Source organism: Nestor notabilis, unplaced genomic scaffold (assembly GCF_000696875.1).
Source record: "Nestor notabilis isolate BGI_N333 unplaced genomic scaffold, ASM69687v1 scaffold4130, whole genome shotgun sequence".
Classification (NCBI taxonomy): Eukaryota; Metazoa; Chordata; class Aves; order Psittaciformes; family Psittacidae; genus Nestor; species Nestor notabilis.
In genome coordinates, this window is record NW_009909700.1 from 253 (window position 1) to 18267 (window position 18015).

The following is an 18015-nucleotide window of genomic DNA, read 5'->3' on the forward strand; positions in this document are numbered from 1 at the left end:
GCCTTCCTGTAGTCAGTGCCGCTTGTGTGTGCTCCAGCCCTTCTTGTGTGTAAGCACTGCTCTTGATGTTGCTCAAACTGTGCTTAGCAAAGTACGGAGAATGAACTGCGTGCCTTGAGTGTAGCTCTGAAGGATGTGGACCTGTTGGAGCGAGTCCAGAGCAGGGCCACGAAGAAGATGAGAGGGCTGGAGCACCTCTCCTGTCAAGATAGGCTGAGAGAGTTGGGCTTGTTCATCCTGGAGAAGGCTTGGGAAGACCTTAAAGCAGCCTTCCAGGATCTAAAGGGAGGGCTTATGAGAAAGCTGGAAAGTGACTTTTTACAAGCGCATGTAGTGATAGGACAAGGGGGAATGGCTTTAAATTAAAAGAGGGTAGATTTAGGTTAGTAAGAATTACCTTACTGTGAGGGTGGGGAGGCACACATACAGGTTGCCCAGAGAAGCTGTGGTTGCCCCATCCCTGGCAGTGTTCAAGGCCAGGTTGGATGGAGCTTTGAGCAACTGGTCTAGTGGAAGGTGTCCTTGCCTGTGGCAGGGGGTGGAAGTAGATGTTCTTTAAGATCTCTTCCAACCCAAACTGTTTAGTGATGCTTAGGGCTGAGGTTAAAAGTCTGTGATGCTCTGCCAGTCATGAATACCAAGACACAGGGTTTCACTTCAGTGCCTGCTTTCTGACATCCTCATTATTCAACTCATAACTTTCTTTTCTTGTGTGTTTCAGGCTATTCTAATTTTCTGTTGGGTTTATGTGCGCAAGTATCAGAGTCGGAGGGAAAGTGAAGTGATTTCCACCATAACAGCTATCTTTGCACTGGCGGTCGCTCTTATCTCGTCAGCGCTACTACCAGTGGATATCTTCTTGGTTTCATATATGAAAAATCAAAATGGTACATTTAAGGTATGGACTTTAAAAAATGTTAACTGCCTCTTCAGAAGAAGTACTTATGTTGAAAAGGGATATTTTTGGGTTGACAAAGTGTTTTAAGCCAATGCAGCACCTGATCTAGTGCCTGAGTATTTTGGAAAGCTGGAAACTAGTACTGTGAAAACAACACTGAGCTTTGTTTGTTATTTGAACTGGATTTCAGTTTTCATTTCTATTATCTATTTTTGATGATCTACTATTTCCAAATGCTTATACCTTCTGTTGTGTTAAGAGGTGTGTGGAGGCTGTCCTGAAAATATAAATGTATCTCTTAAATGTTGCTTTTTAGTACTTCATAGTGGAACATGGTAGAATAATGCAATTTGTTGCTTCTTTGCTCAAAACCAGATTGCATCACCCATTTGAAGCTTAAAAATATTTTAGTTTTCTTTTTTGCCAGAATTCTCTTATTGTGGTAGTGAAACATTGGGACTTATAAAGACTTACTGTGTTAATCTACCTGTAGTCTAAAGCCTGAGTTAATAAGCACTTTTTTAAAGAGGGAAAGCTGGAACAATGCCTGGGGAAGGGGAATACAGTAATATCTTTTCTTGGCTGATAGGGCCTGAACTGAACTGTTTTTGTAAGCTTAAGCTTTAGGGAGTTGCTGTGCAAAATGAGTTCTTAATGGGATGAGTACTTGCTGTAGTGTTCTGTAAGCCTTTCTGAAAGTAAGAGTTCTTCCCAGTGCTTAAAGTTTCAGCCTTTTTAATTTTTGAGGAGGGTTCTTGAAGGTAGTAACTTTGTGAGGACACCACCATTAGAAATAGGTCAAACTGGAGCATATTAATGACTTGCATAACAGCTCAGTTTGGTTTGGAGCCTACCTGGATGTGTAGTGAAAGATGTGATCCTGGAACAAATGAGAGAGTGGGCAGATGGTAGATGCCTGTACATTAAACTAAAAGACTGTGTTTCTTTCCAGTCCTACTTCCAAAGGAAAACCTAGCTCCTGCTAGATCCTTCATAGAGCTTTAGAACTAGCTTGCAGACAATGCAGTGCCTTTTTGGCTGGTGCTCATGTAAATGCAAGTCATAAGAAGCTTTTGGAAATGAGCTGTGTCATGATTCTTAGGATGTTTGTTACTCAGTAGTAATACAGAACAAATTAAGCTTTTGCTTAATGCTGTTATTAAAAGCTTATGTATTCAGACCTTGTTTCTTCAGAATTAAAATGGATGTAGGAAGTGGAAGAAACCTTTTGTAAGTCATGACACTAGCAGTTCAATGAGAATAAAGCTACATATTAAGAAATACACTGAGCATGACTAGCTAGAGAATAAACAATGGTGTAACTAGGCCTAGGTGAAAAAGTGTATCTGCTGGGGACCAAGTAGAATTTCCTGTTGCAAAGGAGACCTATTTTGTTAATGTATGCATTCCCTGATTTGAGAAACAAACCTGTGAGGAGAATAGGAGGCCAAATAGGGTCATGTCATCCCTACAACCATACAGGAAGTATGTTTAATAGAAGAGAAACTACTGTACTTGAAGTACTGCTTTACTTGTGCTGGGGTGCGTAGATTCTGTTTAAAAATCATACCTGAAAGCAAGCTCTTATGCTGGTGATAAAGCTTTTCTTCAAAGTACGTTTTTGCCTATGCTTCTGAGGCTTCTTGGTCCTGCTTAATTCCTAGTGTTTGTAGATGCTGCTCTTGGCCTGTTGAAATAAAATTGCTGCATGCTACCTTGCAGGAGATTTTCTTTTTCTTTTTTTTTTTTTTTTTTTTTTTCTTTACTCTTAAGGCTCAGATGAATGCATTTTTAGCTTTGCAGCAATAGCATGAGAACTGATATTAATATTTTTGTACAGCACAAGTGTTGAAACTGGTGCAGAAATATTAATGTAGCCTTTCTGATAAAGTTGAGTTAAGTCAATCAGAACACACAAACCTATACGTAAACACACAGTTTACTGATTCGGTAATCTCAGTTTAGGAATAATGTCAAGTTAGGAGGTTCACAGCATCTAAATGTGAAATCTTCATGAATTGTTGAATCTTTTAACTATGTCCTGTGTTAACAGGCTTTTTTTCCCTGCTAGTGCTTCACAAGTAGGATGGACTGGATTGGGTTCAGAAAATTTCCAAGAGACTACTACCCTTTTCCTGGACCATTCTTTCAAGCTCAGCACGTTCAAGGCCCTATATCTGATCTGGGGTCTGAAGGACTGTGACTCTGGCAAGAATACTTTGGTTTTGTATGGCCAGAATGAGTAAGTCTTCTCTAGATGATTCTTCTCAGTGAATTTTTGAGGCTAATCCAGGTAGCAGATGTGGATAATGTTCTCTGTAGATAAATCATTAGCTCATCTAAAAACCTTCCAACTGGATTATTCCAGAGCTGATGCCAGAAGAGTAGTGGCAGTTATCCAGACCATAGGTAAACACTTTTTTTGCTGTACATACTCTTTTCCTCTACCTCTCCCAACTGTAATTCCCTGTGTCAGTGTTAGAGAGAAGAGAAAGTCAAGGATGCTCAGCTTATAAGGAAGTGGTGCTATATTTAGACTTTCAGTTCATTTTTAATGCATCTGACCCTACTATCAATTTGCAGATATTCTTGAGGCTTTTCTGTGAACAAACTTTGTAAAGCATGTTATGTTAATAGTAGAGATTAAATTGAATGCACAGTCTTATGGTTCAAAGTTCTCATTGCGATTTGTGTGTTCAGTGGCAAGTAAAGGTGTGTGTCCTGGCAACAAGGATTAGTTTAACTGTCTGAAGTGAGATACTCGGGCAGATTATCTTTCTGTGAAGGCTGTCAAAATGATGCTGCTTTTTGAGTTTACTTAAAGCAGTGTTGTGTAGCTCATTTCCATCATGTGGATTTTTCTGAGGTGTTATCTTTGACAAGGGCCATATAGTATACCTTGGTCAGCCTTTGTTAACCTTGAGGTCCTGTCCATTTCGACAGAACTGTTGAACTTAACATACTGTTTCTACATCTTTCAATTAAGAACATGTTTTCTTTGCTATAAACAAGTGGCTTCTGGCATTTGGTACCTGTTGGTCTCACTGTATTTTGTGAGATTTAACAAATACTATCTTAAAGCTTTAATAATGAGTTGAGCAGTTTTGATATTAGGTTTTGCATAAGTAGTCCTGTAGTAGGAGCAGTGGGTTCATGGTCATTATTCCTGTGTACGACAACAGCTTTTCTGGAGGGTGGCATTACTTTGATTCATTGTGCTGTTAAGTAGGAAAGCAGGCTTTTGGTTCTAGTACTAATCAAAAGAACTTGAGTATTATTTTGCAAGTGAAGTCCTGATAATATTCACCAGAACCACTTCTATCTTGAAGGTTTTGGCTGTTTCCATTGACAGTGCTTTAATTTGTGCAGTGGACTTCAAATACATCCAGTTGGATGTCATCTGTTTGATCTGAAAGCTTGTTTGACTTATAACAAGCACTTAGGAACAGAAAACCTTACGCTAGCTTAAAGACTTAAGATTGCTGCTGGAACCCAAGACCTCTGGGTCTGACCTACAAGTCTCATAACACAGCTGATCCTGTCTTGCAGCAGGAAGGCTGCTTGAAGCAAGGATGTTATCACCATGCTGTTTTGGTTTTATTTTTTTAATCTATTGTTGATGTGGCAGAAGACAGGGGAGGTGATGAGAATTTTTCTGTTTGAAATGTATGGATTCTTGCTACTCTATGAAGCTAAACCAATGATATTTCTTTCAGTCTGGTTAGGCTGGACACCTGATAAACCTAGTGTGTCTGCCTGAGCTATTAAAAGCCAGTTGTCTCCTTAATAATTCAAGGAGTAATGTCTGTTTAATGAGATCCTTTTTGCAGATCATTCTATTAAGATTTGGTGGTTTTATGTAGCTGCTCAAAATACAGAATCACTAGATCTGTCAGATGTTTTTATTCTAGGAAGGTGTTAGCTGAGACTGAGACCATGCTTCTTGTCCTGAGGGGGAATTACTAATTGTGAAGTAGCAATACTTGGCCAGATGTGGCTGAGATATGCATGGAGAATGTTATTCTCCATCTGGTGGTCACAATCCTGGCTTTGTCCCATTTTGGAGGTAATAGGCTGGAAGATCTGAGACACGGATATGAAACTTCTTCATATCTAACCATTCTGTGACCCACTCACCAGTCTTTGGTATTGCGTCTTTCTTTTGTTGGCTAACCTTTGGAACAGGCTGATCAGCAGAATAACTGCTTCATCTACATCTGACGAAACATCAGACATTGAAATCTGGCATGTTACATCACTTTAGGATGTATTAAGGTACATTTGCAGAGACTGGGAACCATCTTCACTGGGTGCTCATGAAATTCTTGCAGAGTCCTTTAGTGACAGTAGGAATATCTGCTTTAAGAGGGACAAAAGAATTAAATTCATGGCTTCCCTCACCAAAATATGAGGAAGGTAAAAAGAGTCAGATTAGCTTGTACTGCTTTCATTTGGGGAACTTACCTGTACAGTTGAAATACGTTAATCTAAGTCATGAACTGGACATAGCTGCTGGGAGAAGGAAGACTCTGCACAATGATTATTGGGGAAAGCAAGTGAATCATAACTGTTTTCCTATGAATGTAATTATAAAATTAATCTTCTGAGGGAGCTTTGCTTTCATTTAACATTTAGGTAAACGGAAATGTCTTTAACTGCCTTTTTTATATCTTTATATAGCAACATTTTATCAATATATTTAGTTTTTACACTTGCAACTCTATTTAAATTTCTTGACTCCATCAACACGGCTTGTGTTCAGAAATCCTTGAGAGTAATACATCAATCTAGGCCATCATACTTGTACATATCCCTGCAAATTGTTGGTTCCCTTATCTATTGATGCAATGCATTGGTACAGGTATTTTAAAGGTGATAGGATGTATGCTTGCTAAACTGCATGGAACAGAACAAAGTACAGCAGAACAGTGCAGAATGCCTGAATTCTACAGATCTTAAGAGAATTTATGGTCACATTTCTGCATCTTAAACTGCTGTTGAAGGCAGTAATGAATTCTCACCTTCCTAGTCTATTGTGCTTCTATGGTATTTGCTGTATATATTGTAGGCTTGGGCCGTAATGGGGGAAGAAGAAAACAGAGTAGACATTGACGCTGTCCAGATGAGTTCTCAACTGAGTCCTGGATATGTGTGTCCAGTAAACTCATACCTATCAACCTGAGATTACCAGCACTGCTGCTGAGAATGTCAGAGCTCTGACACTCACTAGGTAGTTCTTTTTGCTTTTGACAAAGATAGTGCTGCTGTCACAAGCTTTTTGAAGCAGCTCAGATGAACTGGTTGACTGCTTTTGAGATGCTGATGATGTGTGCATATGGATAATTTGTCAGTAAGAATAAGGATTTTTACCTTAATTTGTGTAAATGCATGGCTTCAGCAGCTGACTGAAAGCTGACATAATAGATATGATATACTATTAACTTGGCTTGCATTGCAGATTTCTTGTTCAGAGTAATGTGAAGTTTGTAAGTTCAGGCATATATACACAATGGTGAAATGCACACATGTTTATCTTTTAATGCAAGATAACATCTCAATATTTTAATATGCTGTAATATATGTTTCCTAGTATATTACTCAGTCTTGTAGACAACTTAATTTGAGCAACAAAATGAAAAGTAATTGGTATGTTTTAAAGATTTACATCTGTATCCTGTTATAAGTGTTAATTAGTAAATCCTTTTTCTGGAGTTGAAGTATCCTTTTGGCACTTAAGACCTGTTGTATTTCAGTTACTAGCTACCTCTTCCTGTAAAGTGGCTGTGACACTTAAACTTCAGGTCTTATTGCTGCTTTTCTTGCTTATTTGTGGTTGGTGTGGGTTTTGAATGTCTCTTCTTTGCTCATTGGAGAGATCTTCTTTGAATGCTTACTTGGAAGTAAATAGTGCCACCTGTTCAGTTCAGTCTTGCTTTTCCCTTAAGAATAATTAAAGTGGTGCATTTCCATATTTTTTAACAGGAGGGAATTTAAACAGTTTAATATTCTGTGTATGTGTTCTTAAGATCAAATTCTTTTGTGGTGTATTTTCATACAAATGGCTAAAAATTTTTCAGTTGAAATGCTGTTGTGCTTGAGCCTGTCAGTCTTCGAAGGTTGGGCTTATTGTATACCTGACAGATACTTAAGGTGTTGCTTTTGTCCCTTCTGCCAAAGTATTTTTAATACCTTCTTTTTGCGGATTAGATGACAAAATGCATGTATAATTTTCTACTCAAATTTCAGTTGAATGCTAATATGATTTATTTCAGACATTGAACTTTAAAAGCTCAATGTAAAGTGACCTATTGGAAATCTCGTAATATATAAACACAAAGGAAGGTGATGCTGATTTTTTTTTTTTTCTGACATAGCAGAAAAATGAGGTGTTCATGGTATGTCATCAAGCCTGTATTCTGTTGCAGTTTAGGCAGTTCTGAGTGAACTGATAAAGCAAGAATTAAACATCTTTGAGTCTTACCATGTGTGCTCTTTAAAGAGTATGCTAGCATATTTCATATGCTCTGTATTAGTTAGTGCATGTGTCTTTACAGCAACTGAAAGGACTTGAATTTATTGATTTGAAAAAAGCCTACACATAGAAATTGAAAGGAGTTTTGACAATACTGGACCTTTTCTTTTCTCACCAATTCAGTTATGTTGGCATGTCTCCAAAATTGTTAGCTTTTGAAGAATTTTCCTTCTGGATAACCACTTTTGATCTTGTCTACATGTAGATTGGGCCACACAAGACTTGAACAATTATGGACTATGTTTAAGTTGTACAGGCAGGCTTGGACCTCTGGAGTCAATCCCTGAGTTTGGCTGCCAATAATCATGTTACAAAACGTTTAGCTTCCTTAAACCCAAGAGTTCATCTTAAGAAGAAGAAAAAAAGAGATGGCAAATAACTTGACTTCAGCCTTCTGGCTGGGTGCAATTACCAATGTAGTTGAAGTTTTTTCACTTCCATTCTCTGAGCAGTTTGCCGGGACTGAGTAACACAGTTCTGGAAAAATACGAGAGTTTGCTCTTGTTCACATAATGAATATCAATGTTATATTTGGGATGTTACGTGATCTAAATCCTGACATGATTTGATGGGTCTCTCTGTGGTAAGATTTGAGAGATACTACTCTGCTAATTTCTGTTAAGAATTATGGCTTCTTGATCAGCATGTGACTTTGTACAATAACTTCAAGAAAATAGTCTGCCCTTCGTATTATGTAAAGAGCTTCAGTGTTTAGGCCAGAAACTCAAGGCACACTGTTAGTGTCTAAGCTGTGCTAATGTGCATAATATCAAGTAATGCAGTAAGGTTTAATTTTAATGCCTAGTTTACGGTACCGTTTGCTGAAGGTAACTTGAATATTCTTGTAATGCAAGTCTTGGTCAAACTAGAAAGTAAAGGCTTATTGTCCTGAAAAAGAAGATGATGGCTTAAACTGGATGGATAGCTAATAAAAATACAAGTTTGTAAGCTACAACTGAGCCTAACAAAAAGTTATTTGCCATGCTTATACTTAAATAGCATTGCATCTGTATATATAGATTTTAGTCATAAGTATTCTGTGATAGAAATGCTGTGTGCATTATGTGTACTGTGTGCAGGTCTGTGACCCACCATACAAGGAAGACATGGAACTGTGAAAGCAAGGCCACAGTAATGGTCAGGGAGTTGGAGCATATCTCCTATGAAGAAAGGCTGATAGAGTTGGGGTTGTTCGGTCTGGAGGGTGGTGAGGCACTGGAACAGTTTACCCAGAGGAGTTGTGGATGCCCCATCCATGGAAGTATTCAAGATCAGGTGGGACTGGAATTGTTAGTAGAAGGTGTCTCACCACATGGTAGGGGGTGTTGGGCTACATGATTTCTGATGGTTTCTTCCAGCCCAAACCATTCTGTTATCAAGCTGAAACAACTCTGTTCTTTCTGGTCCGTAGAATCTTTCTATTATGAAACTCTCCTGTGTTTATTCCTGTGTACTCAGTTACTGTTTTCACCTTTTGCTAGCACTATGTAGCCAGTAATTTTTTAGAAGCAGCATTTTTATATCTTATCTCTCTGTGTTTGTGTTCTTTAATGAGCGATTCTCTTGTAGTGTTGCCAAATACAGTAGTAATGGGAAGTGAATCACTGTAGAGATTCTCAGAGGAATATGGGTCTTAATACATTACTCATCTAGACTTACATGCTTGAAAAATAAATGTTTGATACCTTAGAGCCTTCAGTACAGAATTATTCCTTGTAAATCAAAGTCCTAACAAAGCCAATTCTGATACTTATCAAATACTGTGTATTTGACTTTGCCCTTTCTATCGAGTTGGATCTAGAAAACACTTTTTTCTTACCTGACATTTTCTAGAAAATGTTTCCAAACTCTAGTTTGGCTGAAAGTCAGTAATATCGATATCAGCTTCAAGGGACATCTTGGGGCTGCTCTTTTAGCAATTCCCAGTGTCAGCTTTACTGATGTAAAACTAATGCTTTTTTGATTGGGAGAGATTGACTTCAAAACAAGTGGATCCTTGCCTTGATTGGGTTCCTCCATTAATACTTTCCACATGCTTATTTTCTGAGGAGTTGCAAAGTAGATGTAAGCATGTTAATTATGAAATCAAATGCATCCAAGTGCTGGGCTGGACAACTCGAACAGCTTAGCTGTTGGTGTAGTGCATTAGAAAAGACTGCACAGCTTCCAAGCCTATTATATGCTCGGTTTTATAAAGACTCATCTTGAGGAGAGCTTTGTCCTGCAAGGACTTGGCTTTGAAGCTCAGTGTCCATCCACTGCAGTGCTCAGAATAAAAAAAAAAAAAACAAACAACACACAAAACCAAAACAACCTCCTAGAACTGCAAATAACTGTACCTTCAGTTGTCTTTCACAAAACATTTTGAAAAACTGTTCAGATTGAGCTTCAGACTCAGTAGCTGCATTGTCTGATCTGTAGGAAAAAAGTTCCGTAAAAACAGCTATTAAGAGACCCCTTAAATACTAAGTGCAGAACAAAAGTGAGTTATTAGCTGCTAAAAATTAACTAATAATTTTATTTTAGTTTTGTATTGATAATGTAATTTATGATAACTAAAGATTCTTAATCTGGGGAAAAAAGCTTTAAAGGTACAAGGCTAACAGAGTATAAGCAGTGGGGATACTACTGCAGTGTCTGTCCTTTGAAATGCATCACATTTTCTGAATTGTCATTGGTAAGTAATTACCTCTAACTTAAATTCTAATACAAACTGCGTGCTTAATGTTTTTCCTTAGGTATTTGGTATAAGCAGTGGTTTTGATTCTTTAAGAATGCTACTGAATGAAGCATTCTTTTGTTTAATTTGATAGTTAATGCTTCTATCCTTTATTACTAGGACTGGGCTGATGCTAATGTTTCAAGACAAATTGAAGACACTGTACTTTATGGATACTACAGTAAGTATTTTAACTTCTAATTCTTTTATTTGCTACTCAATTAATAGGACCTTTAAGTGAAGGCATGAAGTTTTGAGGGGTCATACTGAATTATCCCTTTTGGTTAAACATTAGTCTTACATGACTTTGTTTAAATATGAAGTCTTAGTGCTCTTCAATGTTTTTTGTTTTTTGGGTTTTTTTATGTTCAAGAGCCCCCTAAAAATGCAAATATGCTGAAGGCCAGTTAAAGAATTGCCTATAGCCTGCTAGTGATAGTGACAGAAACCAGAATGTGCAGTTTCATGCTGAGTGAAGTGTAAAGCCAAAAGTAGTAGGAAACTTGGTTTTGAAAAGGAACTTTTAAAATACTGTTTTATCTTCATCTAAGATTCTTCACTACAGAATAGGAGAACTGCTTTGTATTAGCTTTTCATTTTTGTTAGGTTGCTACAGTCTTGTTTAACAGCTCAAGCATTTCATGAATCTTAACGTGGAACCGTGTTCAAACTCTTCTGTGAACCATTTTCTATAGATTTGTGAGACTGATGGATGAACTTCCATGAGATGTTTTGGATTGAGTCTCTTTTTAAAGCAAGATGTCCCTCGGTAAATCCTGAACTAATTTTTGGAACAGATTTGAGTTTAAAAAAAAAAAAAAACAAAAAAAAAACAACCAAAAAAAAACCGAACCCCAAAACCAACAAAACCTGCTGTTGTTTTTGGCCTGTCTGCACAGGTCTACTTGAAATATTGTAGGACTAATGTTTTATTCCATAGCATATCCTCCAGATGGTGGTAGAGATTTAAAGATGTTTTTAACAGTATTTTTCTTTTGTGATCTTAATTTGAGGAATTGATGCATGTTTTTATAACTAGAGCGACACTGAAGTGAACAGTAATAGGTAACTTATCTTTCAGAAGTCTCCATCATTCCTATATAATAGGACAACTTAATGGCTATCCTGCATCATTAGGCCTAGACCCCTCCTGCTGTTACACAGCATAGTGACATGAAAGCTGAGAAGGAACAAGTTTAACAACTCTTCCAGTCTTATAATACTATTCTTTTTTTTTCCTACTTGTATCCTCTTAGAAAAGTATTTGGTCTCTCAATAAATAGGCTGAGGAGAACTGAAATCTCCCATTCTACTTAAGAATGTGATTACCAGTAATTTATCTCTCCTGAAAACACAGTGATAATTATGTAGATCTTTGCCCTCTGTAGCTATAATGGCAACTTACAGTATAAATAATTGGTACACTTAGGTGACAGTCCTTCACAATCCATGCCACTTCTAATTGTAGCAAGAATTTGGAGGCTATGGTTTAACTAATGTTTTAGAATGGTGAGGATTACTACCTCTATTGCAATATACTGAGAAAGCTGTCACAAAATGTAGAAGAACTCCCCCCCCTCCAAGTTGTTATTCCACATGAACAATGTTCTCTCTCACGCCCAGCTGGTTTCTGGGCTAGACTCATACAGAAGTAGAATGGCTTTGTACTAGTAGAATGATAAATGAGGTAACTTTTTCAGAACAAATCTTGAAATAACTGTATTTTGAAGGGGGACTTCAGTAGCCTAAAAGCTTTACTTAGGAAACCAGTCTGTGATTGCTTTGAAGCCATAGTGGCTTAGTGTGTTAATTCTTATAAAGCCAACTGTAGCAGAACATATCTGCCAGTACTTGAGTGACTGAAGAATGATCAGTGGTTGGCAGATGCTTTAAAACAGCGTGTCAGCTTGTGTTTGGAAGAAAACCCTTTTCAGAAAGGGTTATAATTGAAAACTGTCCAACGGTAGTTTCCTCTGCACCACAAAGAATGGGGCTGAAACAATTGACAGTGACCTGGTGCTGTGTTCTGTAGCTCTTCTTCCTCTAATAAGTAAATCCTACTTGCTGGAATCGCCTTGATGTTCCGTGTCCTTTGGTGAAGATTTGTGAATGGTGAAAGGATGCCATTGGTAGATTCCAGTTTTCCTGTGAGGCAGACAGATCTCTCGACCTGCATGTGTTAAGTGTTTCCAAACTGCAGTGTGGCAAGGACTGTCTGTTAAATTCTATGGAAGTCTCTACATGTGTGCTTTAAATTCAGTGCTAAACTTCTAATTTTTAATATCTCTATTTCTTAAATAGAACTGTTTTCTGAAATCAGCAGTTACTGATGTAACTTGGATGATTTTTGCATGGACTTTTATCTGCTTGCTGCAAGTGTTTGATTCTGAGTCATTAAAACAAGGACTTGGGCTTCTAGGCATTAGTAGGCGCAAGTCAAATGTGGCTATGTGTTTTCATAGTTTGGACCTAGGAGGAGGCGTGCTAAATACTGTTGAAGACTTGCATAGCTGTACTTGACAAATATTGTGGAGCTACATAGAATCATAGAATAGTTAAGGTTGGAAAGGACCTTAAGATCATCTAGTTCCAACCCCCATGCCACGAGCAGGGACACCACACACTGAACTATGTTGCCAAAGGCTCTGTCCAGCCTGGCCTTGAACACCTCCAGGGCTGGAGCATTCACAACTTCCTTGGGCAACCTATTCCAGTGCCTCACCACCCTCACTGTGAAGAACTTCTTCCTTATGTCTAACCTAGAGTTCCCCTGTTTAAGTTTAAAGCCATTACCCCTTGTCCTACCACTAGTCCCTAATGAAGAGTCCCTCCCCAGCATCCTTGTAGGACCCCTTCAGATACTGGAAGGCTGCTATGAGGTCTCCACACAGCCTTGTCTTTTCCAGGCTGAACAGCCCCAACTTTCTCAGCCTGTCTTCATACGGGGGGTGCTCCAGTCCTCTTATCATCCTCGTGGCCCTCCTCTGGACTTGCTCCAACAGCTCCATGTCCTTTTTATGTTGAGGACACCAGAACTGGACACAATACTCCAAGTGGGGTCTCACAAGAGCAGAGTAGAGGGGCAGGATCGCTTCCTTTGACCTGCTGGTCAAATCTATAGAAACTCTTCTAATAAGCATGATGATTGGAAGATGTCAATTACCGGGTCTAACTTTCTGTAGTTAGGGTGTATTTTTTATTGATGTGATGCAAAACAGCTGAAAATAAATAATTTTGACTTAAGAATTCCTTTCCAAGGTGAAGAATTTCTTTGTTTTCTTAAAACAAACCAACCTTACCAAGGAATTCTTGCTGAAGATTGCTTAGACTTTGTGGCAGGAACCATTGTTGTACTCGCTATACAGTGAAGCACTTCCCAGTGGTAGTGCTTCAAACTTCTGATACAACCCAGAAAAATGCTTTGAAACAAAAGTTGGACCTCTGAACCAGAGCAAAGAGCAGTCCTTGATTTAGAACTAAAGTCCACAGAAGTGTAATAATAGCTGAGACAGTCTGTCGTGTCACAGGGGTGTTAGAGGGAAGGGAATATCTTTGTCACTTGGTTGACTGGCTGTTTGCTACTGCATGATCTTTGAGTTTGAAGGTTACCTTTCCAGGGAATAAACAGCCCTTTTAGTGGGCAGAACAACAGGCAATTAGATGCTTGCCTTTGGGTAAGTAACTTGTATGAGCTAATGAAAAGTGCTGCTCTTCCTTTTTCATAAATTCTGAAAAATAAAGTACAGAAAAACAGACAGGAGAGTGATCATCTTGTTGGTAGGAACTTTGCCAAATCTTTTAAAGTTTCCTTTGTCATATATGAAGAACAACAATGTTTTACTACCTTGTGAGATGGAAAATTAATTTTCAGTTCTAACTAAAAATTCTCACAGGCAGTTTTTAGACCACCTGATGGATGAACAAAAAAGTCATGGAATGATTTTGCTTGTGAAAAGCAAATGCAAAGCTCTTAAATTTTTGGGGGGCTTTTGTTTGGTGGTGTTTTGTTTAGTTTTTTTTTTGTTTGTTTGTTTGTGCTAGGTCCTATAAAATTACCATGGTAACAAAGTTGTTCAACAGAGCAAATAGTAGAGCTGTTGCAACACTAAGTCTAAGTTGGAGTTTATGGTGCTATATGTAAGTAAAGTTATCCTCAATATTTACATCTTGTCTTGAAATGCATTGAAAGCCTGTAACTTCCGGAGAACACATTTAAGGTGAATTTAAGGGCTAAGTACCAGCAGAGTATTTGTGACAGATGAGAAATTCTGGAATGAGTCTCATGCTGGATCTTGTATATGCAGATCCTGTCTCAGAGTTGATAGAGAGTATGCTATTAGAGCTTACAGCTTTTAATATGAAACTTCTTTTAGAAGTTAGCATTGGCTGAGAACTTCAGTACTAGTAAGGCATAAATTTGAAGGAATTGTGACTATTCAATGGCTTCAAATAATGTCTGTGGGATAGAGAACGGCAGCCATGGCTGATTTTTACCCCTTTTTAGGTGGAGGTGACTACCTGACAGGCTTGTGAACTGCCTGAAGATATTAGTCTCTACTTCGAGATTTCCCAAGGTCTGCACTAAAGAACTTCCAAGGAGAACCATTATAGCTGTACAGGTCTGCTGACTTCCATAATTGAGTTGGCAGAAACAAAACTTTAGCTGCACCTGGATTTAACTTGGCTCAATTTTTGTAGTCAATAGCTTAAATAGTTTGAGAAGTATTAAAGCTGGATGCTCTCTTGAAATGGAAGTGCAGTATTTGTGCTAGAAGGGGTCCTGTTTCCAGCTGCATGCTAGAGTGCTTTTTGCCACCCTGCTTTAGTAATTTTTGGCATTTGGTAGATGCTTGTGGTATCCTAACACAAATTTCAAAACTGGTAGAAGTTTTCTTTGACTCATTGAGGTGCTGAGGTTGTAAAGGGAACCCTGGAGATAATCTAATACACTATACTGCCTGTTCACAACAGCTTATTTATGCCAGTCTTCAGCTGGATTCTGAGTCTCTCCAAGAACAGAGACCCTCCTATGTCTTTGAGTAGCCTGTTCCAGTTTTTGAATGCAGGCATAGTGGAAGTTCCCATTTAAGCGGAAAAATTCTATATTTCAGTTTGCTCATTTTCTTTTTATCCTTTCCTTGGGCACCACTGAGAAGCCTGCCACAGTCTTCGGTACCATACAAGTATTTATACACATGGATAAGACCCCTCCCAAAGTTTGTTTGTTTGCTTGTTTTTTTTGTTTTGTTGTTGGGTTTTTTTGTTTTTTTGTTTTTTGTTTTTTTTTTTTACCAGGCTGAATGGTCTCCAGTGGGTGTGTGTTTTGTACTGGGGAGCTCAGGACTGGATATGGCACTCAAATTATGAAGTGCTGGTGAGACCATGTTGAGTTAAGGGGAAGATTACTTTCCTCCATCTGGTGGTGACATTCTTCCTAATGTCAAGGTGGTGTTGGCCACCTGTGCTGTGAAATTGTGTCTTTGTGATGGTCTTCTGTCAGTGCGGCAAGTTAAGGTGACCCAGCTCAAAGTTTAGCAAATACTGAAGGTGGTGCAAAGAAGAGTTTTAATATGATGGGTAGGTGGTGGAGAGGGGGGAAGTGGAACTCCCCTTTACATCAGATACGACTTGCCTCTTAATGCTCACTGAGGAAGGCATTTCAGCATCTGACTGCTGTGGTCAAGTAAATAAGATTCTGGCTTTTCTTCTGTTATTGGTGTGGAATGCTGATGTGCTTTATGGTCTGCTTCTCAGGTGCTTACAGTTAGAAGTGAGTAGTTATGTCTGAATATTTTAGCTATACTTACGCAGTTTTGACCTCACAGGCAAAAGCCATGTATTTAATCTTTAACTTGGAAGCACCATCGAGCTCTGTACTTTTGCCTGTGCCATGAGAGTCAAGAATAAATCATGGGGTAGAGGAGAATTGAATGTAGAAGCAACTCCTGTGGTATACTTCACATGCTGATCTTCAACTTCAGGGATTGAACTTATCTAAAGACCAAGTAGTAAAGAAAAATCTGACCTAATCATATTTCTTGGATGAGGTTGAAAATGGAAAGCATTTCCACAGAAATAACTGAGCAAGATCAGCTGAGTCTTTAATACCCAGTTACACTTAATACTGCTCATAGTATGCTGTACTTGCTTTTCAGTATCAGAACAGCATCAGCCTTGCTGATAGATTTTCTTGCTGATAGACTTTTTTTTTTTTTTTTTTTTTTTTTGTCACTCACCTGCTTGAAATGGAGTAGTTTTCAACAGGAAAAGGGAGTAGGAGAGAATGGCCTAGTGACGGCTGGCTGGGGAGTCCTGAAGGCTGAAACCGCAGGAAGTGAACAGGCTTGCATGATTGCTCTAAATATTTCCTCTTTTTGCCACCATTGAGAGTACAGTACTGGGCTTAATTAGCCATTGGACTGATGTTAATTGCTGTCATTTTTAGAGGATTGTTACATTTTTCCGAAAATTGTATTGAGAATTGTAGAAATGTAAGGATATTTTATTAGCAAAGGCTTTCAGAAATATACCATATTATATTATTCCACTAGTTTAATAACCAGTCTTCTAAGACGGTATAGGGCTTGAGCTGTTGGAGTTCTGTGTGAAAAGCATTAATTTGATATGATCTGGAATGAGACTAAACCATGGGAATCAGTCTTTAACACACTTCTACAGATAATGTAGGACTAGCTAGATAGGTATTTCTTGTAGCTTGCTAGTCAGCTCTTAGATAAGTTTTAATTAGTTTAGCAGTATTATCTGAAGCTAACTTTTATCTTGCTAATTTGAAAATATCTTTGGTCAGATGTGGCTTGGCTTTTCAAAGTAAAGACTGGGAGCTTTTCTTCAAGAAGCTGAATGGCATTTTCTAATACTTGACTGACTTTCCTTCGAAGTTGATTTTGGCTATTCAGATAATTTCTGAAAAAAGTAACTATTGCTACCAAATAAGCTTTCAGTGAGTTGAAGCATTTTGGTTTGATAGTTGAGGGAAGAATATACAAAAGGAGGTGGGTAATATTTAGCTTCAAATTACTAAGGAGTTGGCTTGACATAAGATGTTTTAGTGGGGTCTTTAAAAGGCTTGATCCTTCATCATGGCCTGCTTTACTCCATTTTCCATAGGATTCAACACTTTACTACATGGGTTGCAAAAATTCTAGGTTAAACTCTTTACAGTTTTCTTGAAAATTTTGCTTCCTTATTGTGTGCAGTTCAGATGTTGTGCTATGAATGGCTTTTTCCAAACCTGGTAATAGCTGTACAAACTACACGTCAATTTAGCAGCCTCAGTCTAATTAAGACAATTCAACAAAAAGTTCAGTTCATAATTGTAGCTGATTGTCAGTAACCATTGAGTAGTCCTCTGCTAATATACTGTCACAGATCAGAGAAACTTGGAAAACTGGACATTAATATGAAGAATTACAGGAAAGTGCCAGGAAACAGTTTTCAGAAAGGAAAGTATAGTTTTAGAATATGATGATAAAGCATATTATGTAAAGCACATTGATATCCATTAGCTATGTATTCAGTAATGCAAGCAGCTTAAACAAACAAAAAAAAAAACCAACAAACAAAACAAACTCCATCCTAAACCAACTTAATTTTAGTGTCAGAAGCCTGAGCTGATCTCTTAAGATTCAATTAAGTTACTCCTGCAACAGCATTTAGGTAGTATAAATTTTTAATTGCTGTGGTAGTAAATGGTTGACATATTTCACACAGTTCATATATTCTTTTGAATGCAAGTATCTCTTTATTCCCTTGGAAGAAATGTGGATCAGTGTCTATGTAATGAGGTATGGGTACGTCTAATATGAATAAGGTATGCTGAAGTTACTATAGTAAAGCTTGGAAGTG

At 38.1% G+C, this 18015-nt stretch overlaps 1 protein-coding gene across 1 annotated transcript in view; it reads left to right on the forward strand.

The window, feature by feature from the left end:
- Positions 1-18015, forward strand: part of LMBRD1 (LMBR1 domain containing 1) — an 82073-nt gene that overhangs the window by 138 nt on the left and 63920 nt on the right. Inside the window, exons 2-3 of the mRNA XM_010019052.1 lie at positions 722-898; positions 10270-10330. Coding sequence (XP_010017354.1) covers positions 722-898; positions 10270-10330 — 238 coding nt within the window. The remainder of the gene's footprint in view (positions 1-721; positions 899-10269; positions 10331-18015) is intronic.